This window comes from Nannobrachium achirus (genome assembly GCF_963921795.1).
Source record: "Nannobrachium achirus genome assembly, chromosome: 2".
Lineage (NCBI taxonomy): Eukaryota > Metazoa > Chordata > Actinopteri > Myctophiformes > Myctophidae > Nannobrachium > Nannobrachium achirus.
Window position 1 is genome coordinate 13,443,403 of NC_137811.1, and position 22,827 is coordinate 13,466,229.

Below are 22,827 nucleotides of genomic sequence, written 5' to 3' on the forward strand. Positions count from 1 at the left end.
AATGATATAGGCTTATTACTGGTCAGTCAGCCAGTCAGTCAGCCAGCCAGCAAGCCAGCCAGCCAGCCAGTCAGCCAGCCAGCCAGCCAGCCAGTCAGTCAGCCAGCCAGTCAGTCAGTCAGTCAGTCAGTCAGTCAGTCAGTTAGTTAGTGTCCGCCTTGATTACTCCACAGTGTCCTTCACATTGACAACCCATACAAACCATTATATACCACTCAATCACATGACGAGGCCTCCTCATCTGTCCATCCCTCTCTCCCTCCTTCCGTCTATCGTTGATTCTGCCAGTCTGTCGGAATGGCCTTAACCTGCACTAAAACCATGGCATCCCTATTTTTTAGGGGTGCATCATGAGTGACATTAATATAGACACACAATATCAACAATTATTGAGCCCCCTTCACCTGCTTATATCTGACACCGCTCACAGCAACCCCAGGCATCTTGTATGGCATGCCTATACAGATAGGCTGTTATTCGCCGTGCAACACCGTAGCACGACGCAGTAGAGGGCATCTCCTTTTTTCTCAAATGATGGAGAGTTGGTCACCAAACGGACCCTCATAGATCTTTTAACTCTTGGGAGTGTAGGTTAAATATGACACCAAATGGACCCGTAATAACAATAATTAAAGGATTACTCTTCGATTTAAAAACAAAACGCCGACCTTTTGTCCGTTCTTTTAGCCCCCACCTCCCCTCCCGGATGGAATTATATCGATCCACCCAAGGAAGGAGAGGTGGAGTTGATGATGAGGGGAGATGGAGGAGACGGAATGAGAGAGGAGGACGGATGGAGAGAGAGAGAGAGAGAGAGAGAGAGAGAGAGAGAGAGAGAGAGAGAGAGCAGGATGGAGGGAGGGAGGAGGAGAGGAGAGGGAGGGGGTGGGGGGTGGTACCACTACCGCATCGCCCTGCTATCCTACGGTTTCCAGAACCTTTCCATCCACGATCCACCATCCCTCCCTCGTATATACAAAACCCGCACACTGTCATGAACGAGACGATAGCAATAGCGATAATAATATTGAGGAAAGACAAAGAATCGTGCGTTTTCGTTTCAAGACACGAAAACATAATAAACAGTCAAAGGGGTTAAGGTTTCTCTGCCGCTGTCTTGATCAGACTAGACTGGTATTTAACTGCAATATACCGACCTGGCCGAGATCAACGGCGTTTATTATCGAATATAATACATATACGACGGTGTTAAATGTTAATGGTATGATGATAATAAAATGTAATAATAATAGTGGACTCACGGCGGGTTGGGTTCAGCAGAGGAGAGGATGAATCCATCGGCAGAACACACGCTCTCAGCCCCCTCCTCCTCCTGTCTGAGACAAGCTCTCTCTCTCTCTCTCTCTCTCTCTCTCTCCCTCCCATCTCTCTCTCACAGTGGCGTCAGTTCAGAAAAGGCTAAGGTGTGGCAACATGACTGGTGTCTTGCACACCAGTCATGTTACCATACCTTAGCAAAAGGCACGATGGAATTATTTATAAAGTAGACCTACATTTACATTTTCCCCCCTGTAGCCAACTGGTATGGCAGCGACCATAGCTTGCCACACCCAATTGACGCCTCTGCTCTCTCGCCTGATCCACTTGACTTCACCAACCGTCAAGTGCAGCAGCAACCACTGGCAAGCGTGGAACCTCTGCCGTGGGCTTTCAAAATAAACCCCCCCGGGGTGTCTTACAGTATGTTTGAATGATTGTTATTGCAAGTTGAGCTTTTGTTTTGAAGGCAGAATCAATGCACGTCCGGTTGGTCAGTGTGTCTCTACACCCCCCCCCCCCCCCCCCCAAGCAAACCACACCCCTTGTTTGGTTGAACAGCATCCCATATAGTGTAAGCTTTACATTTAAAACTACCCATTATTAATGCTAGTTTTATGCTTGTTACATCTGACAAAATGTATAGACAATACTCTATATTATGTAGGATATATACAGCATGTGTGTGTGTCTATCTACCTATCTATCTAAATTCACACATTTCTTTTTTGTTCATCGAATCAGCAGTTCTGCACAACCTGCCCTCTCCCGGCCAGCGTACAGGCACTGTCTGCACAAGCATATTTTATGGGTTAAAGCCTTAATGTCAGACCATGCACGTCCCAATATTTGATTTTTGAAATGTGGCGCACACAGCGTACACCAATATTTGGGGTGTTTCCCTGAAGTTCTGAACTGCCTTCGCTGAATGTGTGTGTGCCAATCCATGCTTCATTTTATAGAAGTAGCCTATCTTCTGAAGTTCTGTTGTATTCTATGCTAGTCTGGCCAATGCAAATACTCATATCTTGAAATTATAACCGATTTTTTGTTATAGTTTATTCTTTTGTGGATCTGCACTGATCTCAGAAATGGAATCCTCAAGACTGAAATCAGTCCCCAGGACGGAGAACTTTAAAGGAGTAGTTCACCCCCAAAATGACTTTTTTTTCTATTGATTAGTCATGCCATGGAGAGTAGAGTTCAATAATATTTTTTGGTTTTTGTCACATTCCTAAGACAAAGATTTGATTCGAGTAAATTTACCCCCATTGATTCCGGATGGTGACCCGTTTCGAAACGGGTCACCATCCGGAATGAATGGGGGTAAATTTATTCTTATCACATTTTTGTCTTAGGAATGTGACAAAAACCCAAAAAAATTATTGAACTCTAGTCTCCATGGCGTGACTAATCAATATAAAAAAAGTCATTTTGGGGGTGAACTACTCCTTTAACCCCTGTGTATTAGTTGCTTGGTTCCAGTCAGTAATCATAAATCATGCTGTGTGATCTAATGCTTTAAACACACCACACACACGACCCACATCCGACAGTCACATTCGTTTATTAAAGACATGTGCAATATAAAAGTACGGTAAAGCAGCATACGTAATAGAGATAGATCAAAACAATGACTTTTGACCCCTAAACTCCTCGACAACTGGGGGTCTAAACCAGGGGGGTCTTCGATGTTTTTCAGCCCAAGAAACCCTTCGCTGAGAGAGATGAAGCAGATGAAATCTTTTCATAGACGTGTTTTGATTGTCTTTTCTATAAACATGTTGGGGTTCATGTGTATTTTCAGACTTTTAAACACTCAATATTTAGTCAACTTGACCCGTTGGCTCTGGACTTGGTCCGCTCTTTTTTCGACCTCTACACCCAACTCTCCGAAAACAGCCGATTTACAAGCTCACAACGCCTGGCTAGCGCGAGGGCGTCGTGAGCTTGTAGACCGGCCATTTCTTTGCTAATGTCCCCATTACGCAAATATTTGGTGGACCCCTTGTATTTGCTCTGAGGGGGACCCCCCTGATGGAGACCCCTGCTCTAAACCTCCCAACAGCATTCAGATTAACTATCCAGAGATTATCTATTCATCAGCTATTTTATCCTAACCTCGCCCACCAAGCCTGGTGTTCGTTCACAACAGGCTGTTTGGTTTCCGCCTAAAGCGCGGAAACCACTAGAAGAAGCGGCGTCGCTTTGATTTTGTTCCCTCCGTTTGTTTCCCCAATCCCTTTTAAAATGCTGGAGTAGCCTAGTGTAGTCTTGCCAGTCGCTACGAGTTGGACTAAAAGATGCATATACCAAACTAATTTTTCAAAAGCAAAACTACTCCGCATCAAGGAGTTTATTAGGTAGGCCCTAAAAGTATGTCCACAGGGGAATATTTTGGGTTAAAACTGATTCCGGTGGATAGTTCCGGCCAAATTGTAGTTCTTTGAGTACTACAACATGACGTTTTGTGGTTTCCGCTCCAGACCGGTTACAAGCCCGAAAAGTGAAGTGATCCCAGACTAATTTTAACCAGAGCCCAGCCTCTGCAACAGACAGTACCATAGTTCAGTGGTTCTCAACCTTTTCAGGCTGTGACCCCCCCAAAATAATCATACTTGCACTGGGGACCCCCACCCTGACAAGCACTTGGACAAGCACTTTCCACAGATAGATGTTGTGAAAATAGCAGACCTACAAGCTTGTAGGTCTGCTATTTTCAAAAATGTAGCCCTTTCTTATATTATTTGACAATTTGTACATTTTCTATTAGCATACAGGTAGTTTGTTGATTACTTTTGATGCAGTAATGGTCTTTTCTTTCAGAGGCATTTAAAATGTCTTAAAAGTCCTTAAATTGTCACTTCACTGGCATCTGGGGACCCCCTCACAAAATCACCAGGGGGTCCTGACCCCCTGGTGATACCAGAGTATAGCTGGTTTTCATTCTGTAGAACCAGGAACCAGTTCATAGTTTAACCTGGTTAGACCTAACCTCATTCCTACAGTAAAGTTTAAAAGCCTGGAGAAGAACTACAGCCAAAAGGTGCTTAAAGATAACCCAACCCACGCTTTGCCCACTAGAGGGGTGAAACGCAAATGAAACAAAATAGTCTCCTAAGTGGTCTGACTGCAGATCGCATGAATGTCCTAGGTTTACTCACTTTGTGCTAGATCTCAAAAGTGTTGCTGTGATAAAGAAAGGTTGGTAATAGAGTTGGAAAAAAGCCATTCTAAAATGGCTAGTTCCATTCCTTGATTCTGACTGGCTGGTTTCCCTTAATTGCTGTGTTATATGAGACTAAGCCAAGTGTCTCCAACCCTCTAAAATAACAGGTAACCACTTATTGCTTCATTTTAGTGTGACTATGGGGTTAAAGAATAGTTCCGAAGCTGTGTTGGAATGAATAGACTCCAACCTGCTCGCCGCTTACTAAAGCAGTGGTTCTCAACGTTTTCAGGCCCCCCAAAATAATCATATTTGAATTAGGGACCCCTCATACTTGAGTTTAGTTTAACTCGATTCCACAGATAAATAGTGTGAAAGAGGCGGCAACCTACGTCACACAGATATGGGAAGTAAAAGCCAGTTGGTACACATACTGTAAGTATGCTCTCTGAGTTAGACCTGTACAGGTCCATTTGGAACACCCTCAAGGAACCCCAGAGAAACGTTGAGAACCACGCGCTTAGGCCTAGAATGATTGAATGCTTTAACTATTGAAAAATAGCAGATATACAAGCACCGAGTGGCGCGCTGCGAGCTTGTAGATCTGCTATTTTTGAAAAAGTCGTGAAAATGTGTGCAAATCTCTGAATATATGTATTTTTAAAGCAAACGTTTGTAACTAAAATTTTGCTTCTGGGTGGTCCCTGAAACTAGATCTTTTGAGATGGGTGTCCGTGGCCAAAAACATATCATTTTGGGGGTCCTTCACATGAAGGAGTTTGAGAACCACTGACACATGTGTTTTCAGAAGGATTCAAAAGACACTTATAGAATCAGGTCAAAATTCAAATGTTCACGATTTTTCAAAAATAGCAGATCTACAAGCTGACAGCGCGGCACCGCGCTGCAAGCTTGTAGATTTTCAATAGTTAAAGCATAAAATAATAATACGCAATAATGCGTACCTGTTCTAAATGGCTTAAGACACTTTCAGTAGTAGCTCTTCTCCAGCCTCGTTGACAAAGAACTCCCCTTCCCTCTCAGTCCTGTTATTACACCATTAAAAAAAATACATTCTATACATCCTAAACGTGATCTTCAAAATCACTTGTTCCTCTTGTAGATCTTCTTGGCGAAGTTGAGGAAGACGTCGTGAGGAAGGTTCTGGGCGTGGCGGGCGATCAGCTTCTGCAGCCGCTGGTAGCTCTCCTCCTCGTGCGAGTGGTAGAGAGAGGACATCTGCAGCTGGCCGTACAGGGCCTTCACCTTGGCCACGCTGGCCTCGTCGTGGCGGCCGTAACACGCCTAGAAAGAGGACAACGATTTAGTCAGGGAATATTAATAAAAATCGGGAATAAATTCCTTACCAAACAATTTCTTCACCAATGTGTTCGTAAAGGTGTCTAGTAACATATCTAACAAAGACTGAAATTCAACATCCCTAGGAAAATCTTTGACAGCTAGGGTAATTCTGGGTCTCATTCACTTACTAGTATACACTATACTATAAGGGAAAAAATGACTCCCAAAAAAATATGCTTTAAGTGGGATGTGAGGGGTCTAACTAGGTGTTTTGAATTATTCTGAATCCATTGCAAGCATTTGTTTTGCATGAAAAACATTCATTGGGCTAAAAACAGCCCATAGAAATGATGGTTTAGTGATGAGTCATCACTTTTCACAGTGGTATGGGGTCCATTTTTAGCCCAAGGAATGTTTTTCGTGCAAAACAAATGCTTGCAATGGATTCAGAATAATTCAAAACACCTAGTTAGACCCCTCACATCCCACTTAAAGCATATTTTTGGGAGTCATTTTTTCCCTTATAGTATAGTGTATAGTAAGTGAATGAGACCCAGAATTACCCTAGCTGACAAATATTTTCCTAGGGAGTAGGGATGTTGAATTTCAATCTTTGTTAGATATGTTACTAGACACCTTTACAAACACATTGGTGAAGAAATTGTTTGGTAAAGGAATTTATTCCCAGATTTGACAGGTATTCTGCAAATTTTCCCTGACTAGTTGCTTATTTGTAGGGGTGTAACGATACATTTGAACAACGATACGAAACGTATCACGATACATGGTTGACGATACGATACATGGACGATATTGGTTCATCCATGGCGATACGATACGATTCCATTCAATGATTTAAAATCAATATAGTAACTATTTAGCAAAGACATTAAATCTGTGTGAAACGTGAGAGCAGTTTTTAAAGGGAGAAATCTATTATTATGGATATAAATAAGTAAACACTGTGATTCTTTAGCAAATACTGTACATGGACATTATATTACAACACATATGGACAAACCTGCACCTTGACATGACATGAAGAAGAGATTACACACATTTTTCAATAGACCAAGAGTAGCTATATGCTATATGTCTTCTCTCCCAGGCTTGACAAAGAAAATCGGCCACAACAATCTTGTTTAACTAAACATACTGTATCTCAAAGTTTTACAAAATCCTCTAACTCAATAGCCTGATTTCAGACACAGCTGAAGCTTGAAGTCTGACATTGTGCCCTTTTTGAGCGATTTCTGGAGGGGAGGGACTTTGACTTTCCCTAAACCAATCACTACAGATCAAAGCAAAGCACTTCCTCTTCTGATGATGACGCACTGACGATGACGTCGCTTGAAAAATGGGCTGCGGTGGCACGGATTGGTTATTTGTTAAACCCACCCCCTGCGCTCATTGGAGGAGCCGTAATTTTGGGGCTGGATAAAGCGCTTATTATGAACACAACACCAGATCAGAGAAACAGTCCACTCTGAGAGTGGGCGGGTCTATGGGCTGGAGCCTGGCTACTAACTCAAGGAAACCACCACAAATAGAAGACATCTTACTAACAAATACCTCTCTCATATCATTTAGGGCAATACAATAATTTCAATTTCTCCAAGTTCACAAAACAAACAGTATCTCCTCTGGAGTGGCATTAAACCTGCCAGTCTCCAGAGCTAATGGTGGATGTTCTTGACCATATTTGTGCACAGAGAGATCGTTGTCTTTTGCCTAAACTATCCTTCACATAGGGTTTTCCAGTGTACCTGTCCTTTACGAGGTAATACGTTCGCAACTTGACTAATGTCTTCAAAGGCAGTCTAGAGCAGGGGTTCCCAAACTTTTTTGTCTCAGGGCACCCCATGCATATATTTTCACTCCCAGCACCTTACTGTATATTTATAGCATATTTTAGCGATTATGTTGTGAGGAAAACATTGAGATAACAGCCATTTTGGTTAGAACTGACTGAAAATAACTTTGTACTTAAAGTTTAAAATTATACTAAATATTTTTTTAAGTGTCCAAATAAATTCCAAATATTATCAAATTATCTCGCGGCACCCCTGGACTGTCCTCATGGCACCCCAGGATGCCCCGTCACCCACTTTGAAAACCCCTGGTCTAGAGAAGACAAGGTTATCAAGGGGATCAACAGACACGGTTGTTCAGTGAACTGACCTCTAGCTCTGCTCTCTGCTCTGGGGTCATGACGCCCAGGGCTGTGACCACCAGCCAGCTGCACTTGTTGTCCTGGATGTCCGTCCCGATCTTCCCGGTGACAGCCGGGTCTCCGTAACAGTCCAGATAGTCGTCCTACAGAACGACACGCTGGTTAGAGGGAAACACCTAGACCTGTTTATCGTAGTGGCTTAGGCGCTTGATTTGGGTTTATCCCCCGGGAGCGCGCACATAATCGGGCGCCTATGATCAAAGGATCTGTCAGTAGGGATTAGAGCAAAAACATTTAGCTAATTTCTGAAAATCCACACCAGGTCCCAAATCTGTGAACCAGTGTGAAAGGAGTCCTCGAACAATAGCACTCAATCTAAAAACTACATTTGTTTAAGTATTATCATTCTAAAGCTATTGTACAGTATGTTCTTTGCTGTTTTACATACAACCAACCAGTTGAAGAAATCGCAGATCAAGGCTTGAAACTTTGCTTTTAGGAAATATTCGAGAGCATTAGGGCTTTATGGAAGATAGTTGTGAATCATCAATTTACAACGTAAGCAACAGAAGATGTATTATGCATGTAATGACTGAAATCAGTCATCTTTCTTCTGTATACATACAGAAGAAATATATAACACAATATTACTGTATAGTGTCAGTACATGTGTATTTTACATCTATGTCCAAAACTGTTACTTCTCAGTATTCAAATTCAAAAATATCAAAAGTAGCAGATCTTTTGATGCTACTTTTGAATGCTTTAACTATTGAAAAATAGCAGATATACAAGCTCACAGCGAGCTTGTAGATCTGCTATTTTTGAAAAAGTCATGAAAATGTGTGCAAATCTTTGAATATAATTAATTTTTTAAGCAAACGTTTGTAACTCAAATTTTGCTTCTGGGGGGTCCCTAGAAGTAAATATTTTGAGATGGGGGTCCGTGGACAAATACATATCCTTTTGGGGGTCCTTCACATGAAAAAAGTTTGAGAATCTCTGACATAGTAGTCTCTCAAGAACAGACTAACTGAGCTCCAGTTAAGTGAAAAGGACCTTTTCTTTGACGATGGCTGGCCAGATTGCTGACATGGAAACATAGTTTTTTTTCAAAAAATCTTAGAAGGATTCAAAAGACACTCGGGTCAAAATTCGAGAATCGGGTCAAAATTCAAATTTTCACGATTTTTCAAAATTAGTAGATCTACAAGCTCGCATGTGAGCTTGTATATCTGCTATTTTTCACTGGTTAAAACATTCAATAATACTAGGCCTAAATGGGGTTTTAATTTACAGAAAAACACAAATATGTCACTATGTACAATTGTACATGTTGACATCTTGACACGTGATGGTGATGATAATGATGAAGGTGAGTGTTCTATGAACCTGTATCTGGAAGAACTCGCCCATCTCCAGCAGGATGTGTTTGGCGTTGTTGTGCTCCTCTTCGCTGTCGATTCCTGCCTGAAACATGACGTTTTGACACATTCATTCTGAAACCATCCCATCACAATCAAGCGCACCAGACAAAACTGGTTTAAAAGAATAATCTCCATAACATGTTGGTAAAATAAGGAAATAAGGTTATCTGAAAGCAAACAGACTTCTTGGAATATCATGTGCTTATATTTATTGAATTACTTTTAAATTTTTTATCCCACAATTTTGTAACCCATTTTTTCACCCAGTGCTAATTGCCTATGTAATCCTGGGCTCTGCTCTCCCTCTGCCGCGCCAAGGGAGACAACGGACTGACCTCATGCTTCCTTCTATGCATGAGGAGTCCAAGTTGCTTCTTTTCACCTGACAGTGGAGATTTCCCTGGTTTGGACGTAGCGCGTGGAAGGAACACGTTATTCCAACCAGTTCCTTTCCCCTCCATCAGGCGCCCCGGCTGGCCAGGGGGAGGCATTATTGAGACCAGGATTACATGCATGTTTTTGTGAGGGTATCAACCCTAGGAGACACGGGGAGAACATGCAAACTCCACACAGAAAGGCCCTATCGCCAACCCCACCTAGGGTGTGGGCGCTGATGACGCGGAGGAGGAACACGCCGCCAGCGCCCCCCGGCGGGAATCGAACCCAGGACCTTCTAGCTGTGAGGCGAAGCACTAACCACTGCGCCACCGTGCCTCCCTCCATCTGTGAATTAACCCATTTAGACCGGGAACGCAAAATGCGTTTTTACCTTTCAGGCCGGGAACGCAAAATGCTGTTTATCCTTTCAGACCGGGAACGCAAAATGTGTTTCCTGCGTTTCCTGTAGTTTTTACCCTCTTCTGGTCTCGTGGCCAATGAAATGCATCAGGAGGCGATGACGTATGCTTCCCAAAGCAAAGCAAAGCATTCTGGGATTTTTTTTTGGCTTTGCATAACTTTATTTGTCGGAGAATCCCAGTGCGCACAAGAACAGCTTCTCATAGCGGCGAAATGAAAGACGCGTTGAGCGAAGGCAAACCGGAACCGCTGGAATTGGCATTGTTATTGTTACGTGATATGTTTGAAAACGACGACGATGATGAAGAAGTGTTTCATGGATTTCATGAGGACTGGATTACTTTTCAAGGATGCACTTTGAGACGAGACCAACACGTTAGCGGTTAGCCGAACAGCTAGTCAACCCCAAACTCCAGAACAACAGATTCGCAGCTATCTGGAGGTAATAACACTTATAAAATGATTATGATGATATGGTTCATTCATTCACATACACAGGCGCACACACACACACACGCACGCACATATAATAATAATGACAAATGTCGCTCGCCAGATTTACCGTTATATGGAGCTAACAACTAGAATTGAATATATTCAATAAGAATGTTTTGGTGCTTGTTGTTTATTGTCAAAGTGGTGGCCTATGGTGTAAGGCCTATGGTGTAAGGTCTCAAATATTTGCTAATTATGTTTCTATGAGCTACATAGGCTGAGAAATATATTATTTATTAGACGTTTTATAAGATTTATTACAATTTTTGAGTTTGTAGATTTCTTTTAAAAAAATGATAAAGGTCTGGACCATGATAAATAATTTCCCATGAAAGCCAAAGGTGTAAGCTATCAAACAGTTTTGAAATTTTGTTTCTAGCTGCTACAGAGGCTGAGAAATAAATGTTTTAGTAGACGTTGACACCTCTGTGAAGTTTTCCATAAAATCTCAGGTTTTAGGGGTATTTTTCCAATCGGCCATAGGTTTTTAAGGCTTTTTTCCAGGCGGACTTAGGTCTAAATGGGTTAACACAGCAACACAGAGGTACAGTAGTTGGGCTTTATTATCTGAATAGAAACGCATGTATAATGCTATGGATATTAATGTTTAACCTCCTTGAACGGGACCTCTGACCACCATATTGCATCACAGCATTTGTTTTGTGATCCAATGAGTGGACAGACTTACATATCCTACTGGTAACCTTACATAAGTCTACAGAACCTTACAAAACGTAGCATGCCAATTGTGTTCGTAGAGAAGCTGGACAAAGCAGGATGCACCACGGTGGTGTATTCAGATGAGCATATCATGTACATTGATAATCCTATTATTAACTTACCATGTACATAGCTGCTGCTACCGGCAGGTAGAAAGAGTAGAACGCTGTCTTGTATTTCACAATAGCTTTATACCTGGAAAACATAATATGATTGACTGACATCTTTATTACAATACATTTGGATAAATCACATTGTGGTCATTTCTTTTTTATTTCAAGATTTTTTTGGGGGCTTTTATGCCTTTATTGATAGGACAGTTAGACTGACAGGAAATGGGAGGAGTGACATGCGGCAAAGGTCGGATCGGGAATTGAACCGGCGACGCCGCTAGGCATCCATGTCTATGTGGCAATGCCTAAGTGGTATGTGCCCAGACCAGTAGGCCAACGGTCGCCCCATTTTGGCAATTTTTTACATAATAAAAGTCTGTTACACAGGGGTTCTCACAAATGTATTATTAAATAGACCAGTTCAAATTAATTCATTTACTATTTTCTTGCATTTGTTTTAATCATTCATTAAATATTCTTGACAGACATTAACTGGCAGATTCTCAATGAAACATAGAATACATTTTTGTATATAAGTCTCTGTGGGGTTGGAAACTTTGTCTCTGTTGGGCTTCGAGCTTGCAGATGTGCAACTTTTTGTGTGATGCTGTAGTATGATCAAGTATAATCAGAATTATTTGAGGTAATCGCAAATATTTTGCATAGTCGACATAATCGTCCATGTCGAGAAATGTTAATATTTCAAACACTTTGAAAAAGTAGTGGAAATAGCAGATCTACAAGCTTGTGATGCGTAGTGAGCTTGTAGATCTGCTATTTCCACTATCAATGTTCTTTTTTAAGCATAACGTCAAATATGTCAGTAATTTCTTAGTATATTTAATTTATGTGTCATAATTGCCATGTGCAACTTCAAAGCCTAAAGGCCAAACAGAAATGTAATTGTCAACGACAAAAACACAATTAAATCGTTAATCGCAGTTATTTGATTGACAATTAGTCGTCATGTAAAATGTCATAATGGTGACAGCCCTAACTGCATGTCTCACCTCTCCATGGTGAACCTGTTGAGGTCTATTTGACCAGGAGGAGCGGTCATCAGGTCCAAAGCCTGACCCAACTCTGTCTGGAAGGTGGTCTGGGAGAATAGAGAGAGAGAGAGACGCCATTTAATTTCTAAATGTAGTGGAGTAAAAGTACAATATTTTTACTTGTAAAAAGTACAAATACCTCAAAATTGTACTTAAGTACAGTACTTAAAACATTTCCCACCGGGTAGTTTTTATAACTAAATGCAGAAACACCAGCTATTTTCATGATTTGACCTTATTTTGAAGGACCCACGGAAGTCTCAGGCGTGACCGCGATGAGTGTGTACACGGCACACTGTTTGTAACAGCCAACGATCATGTTTTCTTTCACTGGTCAACTAAGTACAGCAGGGTGAAGCTGAAAACAGGGGATGTATCTCATCATTATTACCTCTGTGAACAGTTCCAGCAGGTGAACGTAGTAGCGCTGCTCCCTGCAGTGTCTCCTCAGCAGCCTGTAGATGGCGCCCTCCAGCAGAAAGGAGTCGTTGATGGCGTCCAATCCGATACCATCCTGCAACGCAAGCATTCACAATATGGCTTAACAGCAGCCATTTAGTTTTATTTTATGAATATGTTTCAGGATTATATTAAGTTGGCATTATTATAGTTATTTACTGCACCAACCTTCTTGTACCAGCAAGGCTGTCCCCTACGGGTGACCGATGCATCCATGATGTCATCAGCTACCAGGAAAAACGCCTGGAGCTGAGAGAGACAGACAGAGAGACAGAGAGAGAGAGCGAGAGAGAGAGAGAGGAATTAATAAAGGTAGATTTTCAGTATCAGATAAGATATTTTAAAGTGGAATCTTCTAGTCGACTGGCTCTCAAATTATTTTATATCAAGGACCCCCAATTGATCTTGGGACCCCCCCCCCCCCCCCCCCCCCCCCCCCCCAAACTTGACTCCTATACATTGGTCAATACTCGCATACCGTTGTTCCCTATTGAGCTTGGCACATTTCCTGGGGAAAGCAGCCCACGTCACACATGTCTTCTTATTGTGTCACTCTCAAAAAACGCATGGAATGTAGTGCATTTGAAACGTTGTTGCCGAGTGAGGTCAGCAGACAAAGTGATGTGAGTGAGATGAAAAAAAAAACCTGGATGAAATGTGCCAATCCCAGGAAACAATGGTACATAAACCACCAATGTGTGTGCTTAATTTGCTAAATCGATTTGAAGCCCCCGATACTTTATTTATGTCCATTTGAATGGCGATGCGCAAAAACGGCGTCGGACCCGCAGCGGGTATTTGGTTCCCTGTGGCTGTTTGCCCCCGGGTGATTACTTGGAAATGCATGTTAGATCAGCTATTTTCAGTTTTCCCTCAGTGTTGACTGAGGGAAAACAGGGTCTGACTTAGTATAGAGCCCTGGGGGACACTGGTCGACTAAGTACACAGGAGTTGGGGCGAATCCGATACTTCCGTGACCGCGAGAGCAAAGGTCCGTTTCTCAGTGGTTTTGTCAACTATGAAGGTTAAATAACAAATTGAGCTCCCATGTCCCTCGCAGAAATGCGGGCAAAATGTTTGACAGCTACGGAGATTTTCTGTCTCATTCACTTACTATACACCATACTATAAAAAGGAAAAAATTACCCCCAAAGAATCTGCTTCAAGTTGGATGTGAGGGGTCAAACTAGGGGTTTTTAATTATTCTGAATCCATTGGAAGCATTTGTTTTGCATGAAAAACATTCCTTGGGCTAAAAACGGACCCCAAAAGACTGTGAAAAGTGATGACTCATCACTAAACCATAGTTTCGTTGGCCGTAAAGCAGATTTTTTTGGGAGTAATTTTTTTCCTTTTTAGTATAGTGTATAGTAAGTGAAAGAGACTGAAAATTACCCTAGCTGTCAAACATTTTGCCCGCATTTCTGCGAGGGACATGGGAGCTCAATTTGTTATTTAACCTTCATAGTTGACAAAACCACTGAGAAACGGACCTTTGCTCTCAGCGGTCACGGAAGTATCGGATTCGCCCCAACTCCAGGAGTTATGTGCTTAAAGTCATCACATTGTAGCAAGTAATGTGCACCGTAATGCATAGCTAGGGCTGTCACGATTATGACATTTTACATGACGATTAATTGTCACTCAAATAATTGCGATTAACGATTGAATTCACCCTTTGTTAGCCTGCTGGTTGGTCCCTGACTGACCAACCAGCAGGCTTTATCTGCCTTGTTCCGCCCTGGTTCCGCCTTTTTTATGTTGAATTTGCTAAAACATAATTTTTGGAGAAATGAAAACATTTAAAAACGTGCTGAGTCACTATACTTCCACTGAGCAGCTCCATTTTACTGAAACCAAATTTGAAATTAGAATTGAACACACAGAATAACAATACGAAGCAACTGAATTAAAATGGTAGTGGATGGAGTGTCCCACCAAATGTCCCACCAAGACACAGCAGCCAATGGGTGTGAAGAAGGGCTGGACAACGGGCGGGACTTGACAAAGGGTGAATTACATTTCTGTTTGGCTTGTAGGCTTTGAAGTTGCACATGGCAGATATGACACATAACCTAAATGTACAAAGAAATGAAGGACATATTTGACAACTTTACACTTTAAAATGCGACGTGTTGTGAGCTTGTAGATCTGCTATTTCCACTTTTTTTTAAATGTTTGAACATTAGAAACATTTTTCAACATGTAAACGATTATGACGATTATCCAAAAATAATTACGATTATGTCAAGTACCGGTAATTGCGATTAGACGTGTATGTAATAATTGTGACAGCCCTATCCCCAACTTTCCAACATCCCATCGTGCATTGCACAGAATGTGCAGGCAGCTTCCGGCGCCGAGAGTGATCTACAAGCTCACAACGGTTGCATCTGCGACGCAAGCTTGTATGTCTGCTGTTAACCGGAAGTGACTCCCGCAAATAATGCTACAGTAAATTCTCGCGGAAACAGGTGGATACATCGCAGTATAGTATTGATGTGTACCAGGGTATCTTTCTGATTGGTTAGTTGCTCTCACCAGCTCTATGCACCAGCCAACCAGCAGCGCTCTCTGCACGGCATCCTGGGTAAGCTGGGTGGGCGGGACCAGCTCCCGCAACGAGCCAATCACAGACAGGCCTCGGTTCCTCTTGCCACCGGGGCTGTTGTACACCAAAACCTGAAAGAAAAGAAAGAAAAGAAAAGAAAAGAAAAGAAAGATGCTGATTATTGTACACTCAATCATATTTGTCCATTCTCCCACTGTGTTGTGTGCTGTCTTGTATACAGACTGTATGTGTATATATTCGTGTGTACAGGTTAAAGCGACAAGTGTACAGGTTAAAACATAACACAATAAAGTCCAGGACATGTTTCCATTGTGGTCACATTACTCACATAGATAGAAACATGACAAAAACAAAATATGTGCGTTAAATAAACTATTTCCATGACAGAAGACATCACATGTCAGAAAACAAAAAGAAAAAAAGAACCCTTACTAAAACTTAAAATCTCCCAAACTGGAACATTTTCCATCAGCCATGATTTAGTTTAGTTGACCCGTTCTCGAATTAAAGTCAGTTTGGTTGCAATGTCCAGGCTATTCCACCGGGTGGCACCAATGTCCTGAATAAACAGTATTAGCAATGATACATCTTGTGTGAGTCACTGACCAGGGTAAAGACTTTTAAAACAGGGAGCACCCAATGAATAATCTTATCAGTCATGCATGAATAATCCTATCAATCATGCATGAATAATCAATCATGAATAATCTCGCCAGATTGACCCTTGATTCAACAGGGAGCCAGTTAATCTTCCTGAACTGGATTCTGCCAACGTGACATCTAGGACCTTCACCCCCAAAATGACATATTTTATATTGATTTAGTCATGCCATGGAGACTTGAGTTCAATACAATTGTTGTGTATTTGTCACATTCCTAGGACAAAACGCATTGATTATAGTGAATTTACCCCCATTGATTCTGAATGGGGACCCAAATAAGGCCCTGGATGGGGACCCAAATGCATTTGGGTCAGAATCAAAGGGGGTAAATTTAGAGTCAAGGGTCAAGTAAATTTACCCCCATCCAGGGCCTTATGTGGGTCCCAATTCAGGGCCATGAGACAAATACACAACAATATTGAACTCAAGTCTCCATGGCGTGACTAAATCAATAGAAAAAAAGTCATTTTGGGGGGTGAACTACTCCTTAAACCTAGTATGACTCTTATTAGTTTTTTTTACTTTGAGCACTTTGTTTAACCTCTCATACCAGGATGATGTGTGCAGACAAAATCAAAGTTTGTAGTATTATAAAGTTTGCTCAAATAATTGTTCAAGTCCCTATAGAATCATAGTGGTTCTGGACATGAAACCTTGTAGTGATGGTTGGCCATCACTACCTGGGAAAAACTGAGTCCATCCTCTTTGGATCAAATCATAACCTCAAAAAAGTCGATAACTTCACAATCAAAGTGGGTGACAAGGTCATAACACGAAAAAACGAAATCTCTTACTTAGGATGTATCCTTGAAGCTAATCTTTCCAGTGAAAAGATGACTTCTAAAGTAATAAATAAAATCAACCAACGAACTCGTTTCCTACAGAGGATCGCCCCAATGGTCAATTTCAACACACTGAAGACCATAGCTGGTGCAATAATCCAGCCCCTCTTTGACTACGGAGTCCACGTATGGTATCGTGACGCCCCACAAGCCCTGAAAACTAAACTCCAAACAGCCCAAAATAAACTAATTAGGGTCCTACTTCACCTTCCCTATCAGACTCACCTCACCGCTACTCACCAGTTAAGAGTGGGGTGGCTCAGAGTAGATGACAGAGTACAGCAACTTGCAATGGGCCTGGTGTACAAGATACACTACACCACTATGATACCCAAGTACCTGTCAAAATACTTTATAAACATTAAGGATGTCCATAATTACAACACCAGAGGCAGCGCCACAGATCACTTTCAACCCAGAGTCAAAACCAACAAAGGGTCAAACTCTTTTTTCTGCTATACCACCAAAATGTGGAAAGCCTTACCGAAGGTCATAAAGGAGTGTGGATCACTAGCATCCTTTAAAATTGCCCTGAAGAATCACTTACAGGCAGCAGCCATTCGCAACTGGTAAAAAACTAACCTAGCCCAACCCTACCCTCCCCTGCCCCTTCTTTGTATATACTGTTTATTTAGACTTACTGTTTTTTTTTTGTTTTTCTTTACATATCTACTGCATAGTACTGTGTTCTATTTGTCTGTCATTCAATGTTATATGAGATACTTCAATGGTTTCCAGTGGAAATAAGCTTAGTCTTTTCATGGATCTCCTTTTAGTAGACCTTGTACCAGTGAACTGTACCGTCATGAAACTGTACCTTTTCCTATGCAAACTTCTAATAAAGTCTTCAATCAATCAATCAAGGCCATCCTACTACCATCCATGTTGTGCTCTAGTCTAGTCAAGCTTTCGATGTCAACTGAATTTTCCTCGCAAAAATCAATCAGTCAGTCAGTCAGTCACTCAGTCATAGGGATGGGACAATTATGAAAATGTCATGTCACGATTACAGTGACCAAATAAATTGGTGTGATTTATGATATTATCGTGATAATCAAAGGATCCCCAACATCCATTATCCTGGGGCGGAACATTTGCCAAAAAATTGCAGATCGACAAGATCACAACGCGTCGCAACTTGCAGATCGGCTATTTTTTGGCAAAGAGATTTGGTGGAGAGTGAAAAAAAGACTGAATCAAGTACGTATATTATAAGTATGTTTTACCAATTATAGAGGGTTTAAATGTAAACGGCTCGGCAAATAAAGGTGAATTGATCCCATACAGAGGATAATTTCACAATGATTATGCTAAGTGATATGTATCGTTATAAACGATAATAACGATTATCGGGACAGTCAGTCAGTCAGTTAGTTAGTTGAGAATGGAATAAACTGACAGTAAAATCCTCTCTCTCACACACACACACACACACACACACACACACACACACACACACACACACACACACACACACACACACACACACACACACACACACACACACACACACACACACACACACACACACACACACACACACACACACACACACCTACCTCTCGGAGTCGGGTCAGGGCGTCGGCCAGTGCAGGGTCCGTCAGGTCCCTCTCTGTGAGTTCTGTCACCAGCTCATCAAACTGGTCCTGGAACAGCTGGGAGTCTGACAGCAGAGCCTTCTTGCAGTGAGTCCCGTTGGTGGCGCTGTCGCCCTGGGGAGGGGAGGCACACACACAGGAGGGGTTAGTTAGTCCAAATTATAAACATTTGCACACATTTTCACGACTTTTCAAAAATAGCAGATCTACAAGCTCGCAGCGCGGCACTCGGTGCCGCGCTGTGAGCTTGTATATCTGCTATTTTTCAATAGCTAAAGTTACCTTGGGCCCTAGTAACTCACTCACTACAAGCTCGCAGTGCGGCACCGTAGATCGGCTATTTTCCAATAGCTAAAGTATCAAATAAGAGCATTGTGGGGTCCTGGGACACCCTTGAGACCACAGTCACCGGGGGTGCCCCTTAAAATTAGGAACATGTTAACCACTCAAGACGAGCACTATAATTTGAATATAATGAAAATTGCAGATCAATAAGTTCATAATGCGTCGCAAGACTGTTTTTAGGTTGCTTGATTCAATATTTAGATCGCATTCATTTTTATCAGACACGCCCCCCTCATACTGTAGAAACTCCTGCAGAATCAAAAGGGGTTGGCAGCCCTGCTCCATATAATTATTATAACTTCAAACTCTTGACGACACACACGTTCCTCGTACTGGTGACTGTCTGATATTTACTTTTAATGCACTTTTCCCACCAATTACTTTTTTCTTCTCTCTTTTTCTTTTTTTTTTTTTTTTTTTTTTTAAAAGAAGAAAAAGAAAAAAAAGTAATACAAATAATAAGTGGAAAAAAATTATATTTCTATGGGTTTATATTATAGCCTAACACTCTTGAGTTGCATTTAAAATCCAGGGTAGACATTTAAAATGACCATAGAAGTAGTGAATATAACCACTGCACAGAGGACAGTCTCTCCCTGCACACAACAGAGGACATTAGTCCCATTACATAGACACGTCAGACACTGCTTACAGGAGGAGGCCAGCAGGAGCTCTGGCGCACAGGAGGATCGAGACATGAGGAGGTGCAAAGTACAGGAGGAGGACAGCAGGAGAAGATGGAACGCAGAGGAACAGCTCTAATGGTCTTAGGAGCCAGCAGGGCGAGCAGCCCCAACAAGGGCTTCATCTCTCATATAACAAATAAAGGTCACGTCACGTCACCATAATCTATAATAGCTAACATGGAACACCTGCACTGGGCTGGCTGAGTTAGCCTGCTAAAGCTATGCTGCTGTTAGTTTTGTTGTTATAGCTCCATGAGGAGGTTATGATATGTCAACAACAGATGGAGGAAGGATTAGCAGACTTATTAGCTTAGTTAGCATCCGCGGTGTCGCGTTCAACGCGGGTCGACGTGAAACACGGACCCCAGGTGCAGCATGTTGTGACCTGCCTACAATGCACAACCACGCATTCAAAGTATTAACGGTGTTGTTAGTCAATATTATTAATAATAAAAAAAGAAAAAAAAACATTAAATTAACCCAATAAATTAAAACCCCATGTAGTAAACAAAATGTAATGCCCTATTACATGGATATATCCCCAACAGTAGCCATTATTCATAATATGAGACGTATAATAGCCTACAGTTACAACATAGCAACACATAGAAATGCAACACATAGAAATGGACAAGACACTTAAGCCACGTTACATGTAATGCAGTTAATCTGTCCCTAGAATGGCTGTGATATTACATGCATGCATTTCATGTATTAATGTTATGTATGACGTGTGTAAAATCACAGCCATGCCAGGGCTAATAGAAATCAATGCATAAACATTAGTGATAAAACATAGTTACATAAATTGCAATATTCTCCCGTGACGCACCTGTCTACAACTTCAAGTCACACACTTTGATAGCCTTGGATCAATATTCATTAAGACTATCATTATGTCTTTTATCGAGTCTGAGTGACTGTCAAAACCGATAAAGTACATCTATGATCGTCTTGATCCAAGGCTAACAATTTCTTGACGTTATTATGTCCTGTCTTGAGTCTGAAAAAGTCTGAACTCTGAATTGAATAACACTGAAGTGTTTCGCTATGTGGCAAAGCGGACGCCAGGTTGAAATTGGTTAAATACATCATTAAATAATGAGACTTAAATAAATAATACCGTCTGGTGTGATATGGCATCATTATCGATCTGCGATCAGCGCCGTTCAGGCTAAACCAGTCTTCTGATTCTAACCCACTTTATAAACCAATAATCAATAATATATAAACACTAATGAAACGGACTTACCATGATAACTGTGCGTTTGTAGAACAGAAACAGAAGTAGAGCTCCCGGCTTGGCTGTCAGACTGTGTGCGAGAAGCAGCGATACACAGGATGTTCTGTTTGTAGTTTCTGTCTTCGTTGACGGCAACTTTATTTCGACGTCACCGAACAACAACTCCCGTCAGCCTCTGCGGGGCACGGGGGCGTGGGCCTCCAAGGCTCCATATGACATCGAAGGCTCTCATTCGCCGGCGCCATCGAACCAGGATGGGCTTTCACGCCGCCTGGCCAATGGGAAGATGGAAAGGGCGTGGTCTAGGTGGTGGGACTTGTTTCTCTCATTCAGATTTGTCAATGGACTGCTAGTATTATTGTGTAATGAGTACACACTACACAACAGTAATAGTAGACTATAGTATTATGTTTTATGACCCATCCTTGTGATTCTAATTCTAATGATTCTATGTTATTAGAATTAATTCATTGTAATGTCCTTTCACAACATATTCACACATACACATTTTCATGTTTATTCATTGTGTATATTTTTATTCCATACGTTTACATAACTTGCGTTAAAAGTTCTGGCATTGGAACTGCATTTAAAAATTTGGAATAGGTGCCATAATTTATATTATAATTACAATTATTATAATTGTATTATCATTATTATTATTCATAATCAGGATTCAACGTTCTATCCATTTTAAGCCTGCCATACAGATATACATTTCTTCAAATAAATAACATTTTCATATGCAAGACAGGAGGTAGAAACGCAGACCAGTGCCATAAGTGTAGAGTGTGTGTGTGTGTGTGTGTGTGTGTGTGTGTGCGTGTGTAGGAGGGTGTGTGTGCAGTAATGCCTAATTTATACTCTATCGCATGATGTTGCCGCTTGCCAATTAGCAGAGATCATCAGGCTAGCAAGTAGCAACGCTTTCGTCGGCATGTGGCAACGTGACGCGGTGGAGTATAACGCCCGACTTATAGGCCTACTCGGCTGGGCCGGCTGTGGCGCAATTGGTTAAATAGCAGATCTACAAGCTATAGATCTGCTGTTTTGCTTACACGACAACGGTACACAACAGAGTACAGTATATAAGTCAGACTTAAATCGAGCTTCAGTGCATTGTGTGTCAAATGTCACGATCAGTGGTTCTCAAAGTGGGGCCCAGGGACCCTCAGGGTTCTAAATGGACCCTTTACACTACAGGTATGTAAATCTGAGGGCTCTACACCCTTAGAGTTATAGGGGTCCTTAAGACATTTGAGAACCACTGAGTTATAAGTGAAGTGTGAATAAAGTGTGTCGTGTTCAAACTGTGCCTTTATACTGACATGAGGCCCGATGTCATCAGAACGTTATCAGTCCATGTTGAGACACTGCAAAACACGCAAGCCTGATTTATACTCATAGGCCATGGCTCTTTTTTGACCACAGAAGTTTCACCCATTGCCTTCCTTAAAATGAAACTCTCTCCACAAATCATGAAGTTCTGTGATGGTTCTTTGTTTAGGGGATTTTTCCCCCCTTTTTCCAATATGTTTTGAAAGTAGAAGGTTCCCAAAACTCTAGCACTACCTCCCAAGCAGGTGGATTAGGTTTGGCAAATTAGGTTCCGAAAGAAGTGCATCTGAAACCGAGCTGCAGCCTATGGAAACAAAACCCAGAACGTGTGGAATGCATTGCGCAGCACGGTTCACTTCCATTCTTTGTAGTGGAAAAAGAGCCATTCGCTGCACCAATCAGGCAAAGAAGTGTTCTGGGTTCCAGACCCATCACCATCACCGGACCGACCCCAAAAATACAAAGTTCTTCTTTTGACATTTTCAAACTCGTATTCCGTTATCGTCTGATGGGACAATTGTTATACAAACACAAACTGTACATTTATTGCAAGAG

General features: G+C 41.7%; 1 protein-coding gene across 3 annotated transcripts; it reads right to left on the minus strand.

Annotated features, from left to right (window-relative positions):
* Nucleotides 1–3,952: 3,952 nt before the first annotated feature.
* On the minus strand, nucleotides 3,953–21,009 carry fdps (farnesyl diphosphate synthase (farnesyl pyrophosphate synthetase, dimethylallyltranstransferase, geranyltranstransferase)). Of its 3 annotated transcripts, none has more exons than XM_080751781.1 (10): nucleotides 20,944–21,009; nucleotides 18,622–18,774; nucleotides 15,528–15,668; nucleotides 13,155–13,235; nucleotides 12,919–13,041; nucleotides 12,486–12,574; nucleotides 11,485–11,557; nucleotides 9,315–9,392; nucleotides 7,931–8,065; nucleotides 3,953–5,752 (listed from the first exon to the last, which is right to left on the minus strand). In XM_080751781.1, the coding sequence occupies exons 1-10, from the start codon at nucleotides 20,944–20,946 to the stop codon at nucleotides 5,552–5,554; spliced, it is 1,077 nt and encodes a 358-aa protein (XP_080607907.1). In that variant the 5' UTR covers nucleotides 20,947–21,009; the 3' UTR covers nucleotides 3,953–5,551. The 3 variants fall into 3 exon arrangements, with proteins under 3 accessions (XP_080607907.1, XP_080607906.1, XP_080607908.1); XM_080751780.1 differs by lacking the exon at nucleotides 20,944–21,009 and adding an exon at nucleotides 19,658–19,962; XM_080751782.1 differs by lacking the exon at nucleotides 20,944–21,009 and adding an exon at nucleotides 19,658–19,962 and having other exon boundaries at nucleotides 5,614–5,752; nucleotides 9,315–9,421.
* Nucleotides 21,010–22,827: the final 1,818 nt, after the last annotated feature.

Excerpts from the sequence above, each read along its gene's own strand:
- fdps (XM_080751780.1), bottom strand. The coding sequence starts at position 19,813 with ATGAAGCCCTTGTTGGGGCTGCTCGCCCTGCTGGCTCCTAAGACCATT. Across the intron at positions 11,558-12,485 it reads AACAGGTTCACCATGGAGAG|GTATAAAGCTATTGTGAAAT; the intron begins GTGAGACATGCA and ends TATGTTTTCCAG. Across the intron at positions 5,753-7,930 it reads AGCAGAGAGCAGAGCTAGAG|GCGTGTTACGGCCGCCACGA; the intron begins GTCAGTTCACTG and ends TCCTCTTTCTAG.